Below are 10,650 nucleotides of genomic sequence, written 5' to 3'. Positions count from 1 at the left end.
GCAGTGGCGCGATCTCGGCTCACTGCAAGCTCCGCCTCCCAGGTTCACGCCATTCTCCTGCCTCAGCCTCCGAGTAGCTGGGACTACAGGCGCCCGCCACCACGCCCGGCTAGTTTTTTTCGTATTTTTAGTAGAGACGGGGTTTCACCATGTTAGCCAGGATGGTCTCGATCTCCTGACCTCGTGATCCGCCCGCCTCGGCCTCCCAAAGTGCTGGGATTACAGGCTTGAGCCACCGCGCCCGGCCTATTTTTCCTTTCTTATTTTACTTTTTAAAAATTATTATTATTATTTTTAGAGGGAGTTTTGCTCTTGTTGCCCAGTCTGGAGTGCAGTGGCCCCATCTCAGCTCACTGCAACCTCCCCCTCTGAGGCAGAAAGTGAGTCTCCTGCCTCAGCCTCCCAAGTAGCTGGAGTTACAGGTGCCCACCACCACACCCGGCTAATTTTTTTATATTTTTAGTAGAGATGGAGTTTCACCATGTTGTCCGGACTGGTATCGAACTCCTGACCTCAGGAATTCCACCTCCCTCAGCCTCCCAAAGTGTTGGGATTGCAGGTGTGAACCACTGTGCCCAGCTTGTTTTAATTCTTAATTTTTTTTTTTTTTTCATAGATGCAGTCTCACTCTGTCACCCAGGCTGGAGTGCAGTGGCTCCATCTCGGCTTACTGCAACCTGCGGCCTCCCGGGTTCAAGCGATTCTCCTGCCTCAGCCTCCGGAGTAGCTGGGATTACAGGCATGCACCACCACACCCAGCTAATTTTTGTATTTTTAGTAGAGACAAGGTTTCACCATGTTGGCCAGGCTGGTATGGAACTAGCTGGTCGCAAACTCCTGACCTTGTGATCCCCCCATCTCAGCCTCCCAAAGTGCTGGGGTTACAGGCATGAGCCACTGCGCCCAGCCAATTCTTAAATTCTTGATATTACAAAACTAAAGTGAAACTTATTAATATTCTACTCTTACATTTTTTATCGACAAATAAAATTCATGACCCAAAAAGCCCAAAACAAAACTAAAAACAAGGAAAAACTTATAAAATTAAATATGGATCCCAGCATTAACAGCTGAACAGAGATGTGATTTTAAAATTCTTAGCAGATGATGAAGTTGTGTAGAAACTGAACACTTACAAATTATTTAAAACCTGGAATCACCAGAAATTACACAGTCGGATCATGGGTAAACAGCACAAAGGCGTTGTTGAGGGAACCTACACTATTCTAGCTGCGCCCCATACCCTTCTCAGAGGAAAGCCTGGCATTGATTAAATACTGGCCCAGACTAATACTAGCAGCAGAGCCAGTGATGGTACCCTGCCTATCAGAGGACCCTTCCAGTGGGGGCCACAGGGTCGCGAGTAGCAGAGGTCCACCTCCGTCTCGCAGTAGTCACCCGTGAAGCCAGGCGGCCGGGCAGCGGCAGCTCAGATCCCCTGCAGGGTGGATGGGCCCGAAGAGCAAGGAGGACGAGTCGAAGCGCAGCACCGACACACAGCGCATGTACTTCTCGCAGGGCTCCCGCAGGCAGATGTTGTCCTCTAAGGGCAGCACGTGCTGCGCCTAGATGGTCGTCAGCAAGCTGCGGTTGAGGTACAGGCGCTCCTGCAGGTCCTGGGAGGGCAGGAAGGGCGGCCCGCCCCCGGGCCCTGGCAGCTGGCCCACCGACAGGCTCACGTTGAGGATGTGACCCCCCGGGGGCGTCGGTGTCCCGCTGGACGTTGAAGACCACCACGTGGTCCGGTGGCGTGGCCAGCGTGGCGGCCACCGCCTGGATGAAGAGGCCCAGCAGTGGTGACAGGAAGCGCTCGGGTGACATGTCCTCCAGGCGCAGCGTGATGCTGTGGGTGAGCATCTCATCAGTGATGATGGTCACACGCAGCGCACACTGGGCCTTCACGCTGTGCACGCCGTCTGTGGAGAGGGACACCAGTCAGGACCCAGTCTGGGGTGGGGGGCCAAGCCACAGACCCGCGCAGGGGTGTGGGGAAGGCCCTGCACAGGAGCTGGGGCTGCAATTCAGCCTGCATATTCCTGCACCACCCACCAAGAAAGCCTCTCCTCTCCCACTGGCATAAGGGTGCTGAGCCAGGTATGTCACCTGTGGGCCAGTCACTCCTTCAGGGCTCAGGGAATGAGATTTGCAGAAACTCTCTTTGCATCCTTTCCCAAAACCTTCTGTCGCTGATGCATGGCACACCTCTTAATGTTTGTGCACCTTTCCTTGTCCAACCACGGCTCCGGCTCCCTTCCCCCAGAGTCTGTGCTGCCCTGCACAGGAACCCTATGTTGTCTTTTTCATACTTTTCTACAGGGCCCAGAGCATCCTGAGAGCCATAAAAATCATCGCCATGCCCCCTCAGCCTCTACGCCTTAACACCACGAATCGCAGTCATGGCTGCAGCAGGGAGCTGGGGGGGGGTAAACTGGGTCAGTGGGCCACCTAGTCCCCCTCCCACTGAGCCCCACGGCTGCTTGGGCTCAGACCTACTATCCCCATGGCAACACCCAACACAAAGCATTCTTCCCGCCCAACTCTCTGGGCTGCTGTGGGTAGCCTGGGGGGCCCCACCCCAGGAAATCCAGCTGAGCCACGTGAACCAGTGACAACATCACCCACTGCCCCATGCTGGAGACAGGGTGAGTGGGGGTGGGGGACCAGGGGGGCAGAGATAGAAGGGACTGGGCAGCTCTCCACTCTGAGACCCCAGAGCCCCACTGAGTCAGTCTCTTCTCTGGCCCTAGGGCCTGTAGCTACTCATCACCCACTTGGCTCAAGCATCACACCCAAATGCCTGCCATACCCCCAGGCAACACACTCACTTATAAACAGCTAAGTACTAACACACACTTGCTGGTGTCTCACTCCACCTACACACCCTAAGCCCAGAAATACCACACACACCTGAATGCACATACACATGGGAATGAATTTTATTTAGCTAAAACATGAAAGCTGGGGACCTGGAGATGGAGGAAATGGCTTTGCAGGGCAATAAGGGATAGTCTAATTTTTTTTATTTTTTATTTTTTTAAGAGATAAACTCTCACTCTGTCGCCTCTGCTGGAGTGCAGTGGCACGATCATAGCTCACTGTAGCCTTGAACTCCTGGGCTCAAGCGATCCTCCCACCTCAGCCTCCCAAATAGCTGAGACCACAGGTGCTCACAAGTATGCCTGGCTAATTTTTGTTTGTGTGTAGAGATGGGGTCTTGCTGTGTTGTCCAGGCTAGTCTCAAATTCCTGGCCTCAAGTGATCCTCCATCTGAGCCTTCTAGAGCACTGGGATTACAGGCATGAGCTACCGGCACATTCACATTTTTATTTGTTACAATGCCTTACACATAGTAGGTGTTCAGAAAACACTGAGATGTGGATGACAATCTATTCAGTCTCCAAAAAGAATAAATGGTCTTTAAAACATAGCAGGGGGGCGGGGCGCAGTGGCTCATGCCTGTGGTCCCAGCACTTTAGGAGGCCAAGGCAGGTGGATCACGAGGTCAGGAGTTCGAGACCAGACTGACCAACATGGTGAAACCCTGGCTCTACTAAAAACACAAAAATTAGTTGGGCGTGGTGGTGGGCGCCTGTAATCTCAGCTACTTAGGAGTTTCCAGCTACTCAGGAGGCTGAGGCAGGAGAATTGCTTGAACCCAGGAGGCAGAGGGTGCAGTGAGCCGAGATCGCGCCATTGTACTCCAGCCTGGGTGACAGAGCAAGACGCTGTCCCCAGAAAACAAACAAACAAACAAACAAAAACCACATAGCAGGGGGAGCCCAACTAGACATAAAGAGCGAATGCTTACCCTAGCAGTAATGGGGCAGGAGCCCATGTTTCTGTGGGGGGGTGTGAGTAGGTGAGGAACATGGGGACAAATTCTGCATCTGTACTGTACCTACTTGGGGTGACTGACTATACCAGCGGTGGCTCAGCTGAAGCCGGGAAGGCTGAAGGCAGACCCCCATCTCAGCCGTGTCCTCGGCCCACTGCCCACCTACCCTCCAGCCTCATCACTTGCTTGTTCTCACCAGCTATCACCAGTAAGCCTGCTTGTCATCACCCACTTCTGTTCCTCCTGCTCTCGTCTCAAAGCTGTTCCACAGGCTGTTCCTTCCCACCTAGACACCAGCCCACAGTCCTCCGAGTCTTCTAACCTGCCCTGAGCTCACCTGCTCCAGGAAGCCTGCCCAGATTTATGTCATCAGGCTCTACTTTCCTCTCTGTTTCAGACTTCCCCGCACCCACTAGGGTGCTCAGCTGGCACAGGGCTCTTGTATACCTGGTACATCTGCTTAATGATTCCTCGACCAGATATTCCCTCCAGGCAGAAGCAGCCCAAGACTCCACACACTGTGCCCATAACTGATTAAGAGACGAGAAGGCAACCAAAGCCACGGAGCAGGAGAAACTTTGCCACCACTCAGCCCTGGGAACGAACACTCCTCGCTGTGTCCCCCGCCGCCATCGTCTTAGGCCCCGCCTGGGCCCCTCTCCCAGCATGTCTCTGTTGCTTCCCATCTGGTTCACCATCTGTGGCCACCTGCCCCCTCTGCTATTGTCCCCATCCCCAACAGTCAACCCACTGCTCTCTCCTTTCTGTGTCCCCCTCCCCTGCCTTGACCTAGGTCACCCCTCAGGTGCAAAGGCAGGGTGGGAACAGGGGTGGGGAGTACATTGCCTAAGCTGTCTTCCTGAACAGAAAAGAAAGCGCTAGGATGGCCTCTGACCCCAGGAAATGCCACCTGTGCCCCAAGCTTAGCCAGCCACACCTGGAAAAGCGCCAGGTCCCGGTCAGCCTCCCAACCTCTCTTCCCCTGGCAGATGTGCCAGCGGAGGCTGGAGGCCAAGAGGGCTCTGCTGTTCTGGGAGCTGCCCAGACCATGGACAGGAGCTGCTGTGTGTCCGAGCAGAGGAAGAAAGAGGCGAGGAGAATTCAGGCTCCAGGAGAGCCATCGGCCCAGGCTGGGACAGCTGCAGCCATAGGGAGGAAGACGGGGAGGCACAAACACGGAGACCAAACAGGGGAACGGAGACCAAACAGGGGAAGACAAAGCCCCAGGAAAAGAGCCAGCGATGGGCAAGTGGGAGAGCAGGAGAGCCACAGGAGCAGGGAGAGGGCACCGGAGAGAGGCAGTGCTGCAAGGCCCCGCATGGGCAGGGGCGGGAAAGAAAGAAGAGACAAAGAACAAGAGGAGGAAAACAAAGGGGCAGTGGGAGTCAGCTCCCCCTCACCCTGGCCTCCCTGAACTTTGGGGTTGCCGTGGTGACTGCCTCCAAGGGTCAGGGCGGAAGGGAGAGGGTGGGGCCAGAGCTGCCAGGCCAGGAGAAGCCCTCCTGGATGTTGCCCTGAGCCTTCTCTAGACTAGGGAACCAAGGTCTGGGGCTCTGCCCTGGTGGGAGACGGAAAGCCTAGTGGGGGCGCTTCTCTGCCCCCATCACTTAGTGTCTGGCCACACTCACCAAGGGCAGGCTGGGTGTGGAGGACCAGAGGGAGAGGCCCTCCTTCCCACCGCCTCAAGTGCCCAGGCACAGCTGAGGACACAGGAGCTCAGCCTCCCACTTCCTCCTCCTGGAGGCGAAACTGAAGTCTCTGGAGGCTCAGAACCTCAGCCACAGTCCCTGAAAAGCTCCTGCTTCCTGGTTCCTGTGGCTACCTTGAGGGGTGGAGCAGGGAGGCATCTGTCCAGCAAGGACCCTGAGTGAGGCCACGCCCTGACTCTCCCATACCCTTCCTTTGCCTTCAGGCCACACTCCCTGGGGTGGAAGTAGGGGCCTGTCAGCCTCTTCTTTTCCTCCCTTCCCTGACGGGTTTGAAGGCTGCCTAGAGGGGGTGTGACCTGACCCACCCCTGGGGTGCAGCTAACAGCATCCCCTCATGAGGGTCTCAGTTGTTCCCAGGCTTGGGGAAGGCACTCAGCAACTTGGGTGTGGTCCTCTCCCTGCTGCTACCTCTGGCTCCCCACAGCTGATAAAAAAAGACAGAATACTGTCACCAACCCCCTCCAACTCTCCTCCCCCAGCCCTGCTGTCCAGGGAGTCTGTAGGCTGAGCGCTTGGCCAAGCAGCAGGAATGCCCCAGCCTGGGATCCCGCCAGGCTCCCACGCCCTGGGACTCTGTTCTGTCCTCAGATCAGGTGCCTTGGGGTCTCTGCCCTCAAAGCCCACCAGTCCCCTGGCCTGTCCTGGTCCCTACACTCCATTCCTGGAGCTCGTCCGGGTCACAGCCAGCAGGAAAGGAAGGCCTGGCACCCTAAGAACAGCCCGTGGGGTGGCAAGGGGGCCCAGAAGGCCTCAGCTTGCCCCCCAGCTTCATTGCAGCCCCTCCTCCAAGCCAGACCCGAACCACGGACTCTGAAAGTGGGGTCTGTTTGGACAGACAATGAGCTCTAGCCTCACTTCCTGTGGGAGCTCTGAAGGGGGAGCCAGGCCAGGCTCTTTCTGCCTGGAGGGAAAAGAATGCGCTAGACAAAGTCCATGTCAGTCGATTCTGCAGCTCAGCCAGGAGGCAAAAGGGGCCAGAAGAGGACTGCAGGGTCCTGACCCCTGGGTAGCAGCAGCCCTGTGCTCCCATGGTCCCCATTTCTGCCAAAGGCTGTATGAGACTGCAGGAATATCTTGATGGGGGTGAAGGGGCCCTGGCCTCGCCTCCCCTCCTGCGCCACAGTCCTCTCTACCCTTCCCCCAGCTCTCCTGGCCCCCAGGCTTCCACGCGCCTTTTTTCACAATTCTTGGCAGCCATAGCCGGGGCAGCCTCACAACACTTCCCCGACCACGTCACAGGCTGGTAGACAGTGGGGGCAGCCAACCGAAGCAGCCCAGCCCAGCCTGGCGGAAGGCGGGGCCTGCACCAGCCGCCGGGATTCCTGGGGCTTCTTCCCAAGCTGGCTCTTGCCCCCTCCCGCTCTGTGCCAGGCACTGGGCAGGGAGGTGGGTCTGTAGCTGCTTCCTGGATCGTGCCCTACCTCCAGTGGCTGCCCGGACCCTCCCCGCGAGCTACCCCCACCCCAGCGCCACCTGGACCCTTCCTTACCTGACACCAACACGCTCATGATGGCCTCCAGAGGCCGGTTGTTGTCCAGCGCGCGGCTCAGCTTCAGCTCGCCCGTGGAGGCATTGAGCAGGACCAGGCTGAGTTCATTTCCCCGCTCAAAGCTGTAAGTCAGACTATCTGAGATATCAGGGTCATGCGCAGGTACTCGGCCAATGGCACCCCCAGGGAAGCTGCTTGAGCGGTTGGTGACATAGTTGTTGAAAAGGATCTCAAAGTTGCCCAGCACTGGTGGGTTGTCATTGCGGTCAAGGAGGCGGACGTGGACTGTAGCCCGGCTCACCAGAGGAGCTGACGTAGCCTGGATGACCAGGACGTACTCAGGCCGGTCCTCGTAGTCTAAGTCTACCAGGGCTGTCAGCTCCCCAGAGAAGATGTCCAGCTGGAAGACCTCAGGGATGTTGCCCTCCACAATCTGGTACATAATCTGGGCATTAGTGCCTTCATCGGGGTCAGTGGCTGTGACCCGGGCCACGGCCAGCCCAATGGGGCTGTTCTCTTCCACAAACACATCAAACTCATCCTGCTCAAAGACAGGGGGATTGTCATTCACATCCAGCACAGTGACTGTCACTTCCATGGGCGTGCGGGCTGGGGGCATCCCCTTGTCCACTGCATATGCCCGCAAGACATACTGGGCCACGTTCTCTCGATCCAGCCTCCGCAGCGTTCGCACGATGCCTGACGTGGACTCGACAATAAAGTCACCGTCTCCATCGTCGCCTCCTTGGAAAGTGTAGAAGACCCTACCATTAAGTCCAGAATCACGATCAGTGGCAGAGATCTGCAGGACGCTAGTGAAGGGTGGCACATCCTCATAGACACTGCCCTGGTAGGAGTCGCGCAGGAACTGAGGGGCATTGTCATTCACGTCGTTCACCAGGATCTCCAGGTAGGTGGTGTCGGACTTCTGGGGAATGCCGTTGTCCCGAGCAGTAATGGCCAGGGTATAAGACACTTGGTCTTCGTAGTCCAGCTCAGCCTGGGTGGTGACGGCCCCTGTGTCTGCATCGATGCGGAACTGGGGGATGCTATCCTCCATGAAGTAGGTGATGCGGGCATTCTCACCTGTGTCCTCATCCGTGGCACTAATCAGCACCACTGTGGTGCCTGCCGGCCGGTCCTCATTAACATTCACTGTATAGTGGGAGCTCTGAAAGACAGGACGATGGGTGTTGGCATCGGTGACATTCACCACAATCTGTGCTGTGTCCTGCCGCGTGCCATCGGAGGCGGTAACAGCCAACACATACTGCCGCTCAAGTTTGTAGTCCAGTGGCAGGGCAAGGGATACCAGCCCACCACCACTTTGGCTGGTGATGGAGAAGCGGTTTCGGGTATTGCCACTGGTGATCTGGTAGGTGATGACACTATGAGCATCACGGTCCACAGCTGACACCGTCACCACGCTAGTGCCCACAGCTGCATCCTCATTGAGCCGCACTGTGTACTCGGGTTGGGTAAAGGTTGGATTATTGTCGTTGACATCCAGGACAGTCACGCTGACGCTGGCCGAGGCAGTGAGTGCTGGAGTGCCATGGTCTCGAGCTTCTACCCCAAAGCTGTAGAAATCAACTTCCTCCCGGTCCAGTTCAGCAGCCACAGAGATCCAGCCTGTGCCATTGTTGATGGTGAAGGGGAAGTCAGGTCCCACCCCAGCAAGGCGGTATTCCAGGCGGGCATTGTCACCAGCATCAGCGTCGATAGCCTGGACATGGAGAACCAGGTAGCCTAAGGGGACGCTCTCCAGGACAGTAGCCTGGAAAGGGGTGCTGACGAAGATGGGGGCATTGTCGTTGATATCCAGGACCTGCACTGTCACCAAGCCAGAGACATTAGAGAGTGGGGGACGGCCACCATCCTGTGCTCGCACCCGTAGGGTGTACTCCTTGGTGGTCTCGTAGTCAAGAGGGCTGACCACATCCAGAGCTCCAGTCTGGGCATCCAGATAAAACTGTCCCCGAGCGTTGCCACTCATGATGCTGTAGTGCACCAGGGCATTGCTCCCCTTGTCTCGATCCGAGGCTGTGACTCGGAGTACTGGGGCCCCCGGAGTCACGTCCTCCCTCACCTGGACCACATAGCGCTTCTCACTAAACTGGGGGGCATTGTCATTGTCATCCTCCACAGAAAGGAAAACAGCGGCTGTGGTACTCCGAGGACCCGGGTCCCGACCCTGGTCACTTGCCTCTACCGTCAACTGGTAGGATTCCACCTCTTCCCGATCCACAGGGCCACGGGTTCGGATCACCCCAGAGCGAGGGTCGATCTCAAAGACTTCGGAGGGGCTGCCCCCAGGCCCCTCCAGCAGGCGGTACAGAATATTGGCATTGGGAGGGGCATCACCATCCGTGGCCCTGACAGTGAGCACTTCATAGCCAACCTCCAGGTTCTCCCTGAGGCTCTCCTTGTACTCCTGCTGCTCGAACACGGGGTCATGATCATTGGTGTCAGTAACCAAGATGGTGAGTGTAGCCAGGGCACTTCGTCGGGGCATGCCGTGGTCCTGCGCCGTGACCCTGAAGACGTGGGTGCTCTTGGTCTCACGATCCAGCTCCTCAGCTGTGGTTACTGCACCAGTGATTGGGTCCAAGGAGAAGAACTGGTTGGAGCGGCTATCAAAGAGGGCATCCATGGTGTACTCAAGTCGACCTGCCTCACCCTCGTCTGGGTCGATGGCCCTCAGGGATGCAACAGGAGTGCCTGCTGGTTGGTTCTCTGGCACTGTGGCCTGGTAGCTGGGGGGCTGGAACTGGGGGGCTGTATTTACATTCCTTTTCCGACGCCCACCCATGGACTCTTCTGGTGACCCTTCCCCTGCCCTGAGCCCAGGGGCCTGTGCCAGTTTGCAGGACTGGCATCTGAGCCGTGGGGCTTTTAAGCACGGGTGCTCCTGGGGCAGTGTGAGCTTGCCCTGTGGCGAAAGGTGGCCTCCAATGCCCAGGAGGCGACAACTCCAGGGGCAGCCTTCAGGAGCTGGTGGTAGGGGAATATGGGCCCCGGATTCTGGACACCAAACCCTCAGGCCATCGTGGTGGGGTACCAGGTGGCCAGTCAGCTCAGTGCCCGCATCCGTGCAGCGGCTGGTGTACAGCCAGAGGTTCGACGCTGAGGATGGACAGAGCCAGCCCACAGGGGCGCAGGCCCCAGAGGAGCCGAGTCCCCTGGACCCCAAGGAACGACAGGGCCCCAATTGGTCTCCCAATACTGGCGGCGGCGGCGGCAGCAGCAGCAGCAGCAGCAACAGCAGCAGCGGCGGCGGTGGCGGCGTTGGGAGGGGGGCGCCGGTGGCCGGGCTCCGCATCTCTCCCAGCTCCCGGCCGGCGGCCGAGTCAACAGCGGCGGCGGCTCCTCCTCCGGCTCCTGCCGGCCCCGCCGCGCCTCATGCCCGGGCCAGGGCGCCAGTCGCCGGGGGCCCCCCGTGCGCCCCGCGGGGCCTGCGCCTGGATGGCTCGGCGGGGCCCCGCGCTGCGCCCTCCGACGCGCCCGGGCTCCCACCGCCCCCGGAGCCAGACCCGCTCCCTGGTTACCCTGAGCACTGCAGGCTGCCGCTGCGCCTCCACCTGCGCTCCGGGCACTCACCACCTGCGCCCGTGGGC

At 58.1% G+C, this 10,650-nt stretch overlaps 1 protein-coding gene across 1 annotated transcript; it reads right to left on the bottom strand.

Moving 5' to 3' along the window:
• Window positions 1–1,318: 1,318 nt before the first annotated feature.
• Window positions 1,319–10,433, bottom strand: LOC112617539 (cadherin EGF LAG seven-pass G-type receptor 2-like; the record flags this gene model as incomplete). Its single annotated transcript, XM_025374290.1, is given in 4 exon segments — window positions 1,319–1,417; window positions 1,419–1,700; window positions 1,702–1,916; window positions 7,034–10,433. Coding segments are annotated over 4 exon segments (3,918 nt in total), but the record flags the coding sequence as incomplete, so codon positions are not given.
• Window positions 10,434–10,650: the final 217 nt, after the last annotated feature.

This window comes from Theropithecus gelada, unplaced genomic scaffold (assembly GCF_003255815.1).
Source record: "Theropithecus gelada isolate Dixy unplaced genomic scaffold, Tgel_1.0 HiC_scaffold_233, whole genome shotgun sequence".
NCBI lineage: Eukaryota > Metazoa > Chordata > Mammalia > Primates > Cercopithecidae > Theropithecus > Theropithecus gelada.
The sequence above is the reverse complement of the archived record's forward strand: the minus strand, read 5'-3'. Positions and strand labels throughout refer to the sequence as shown.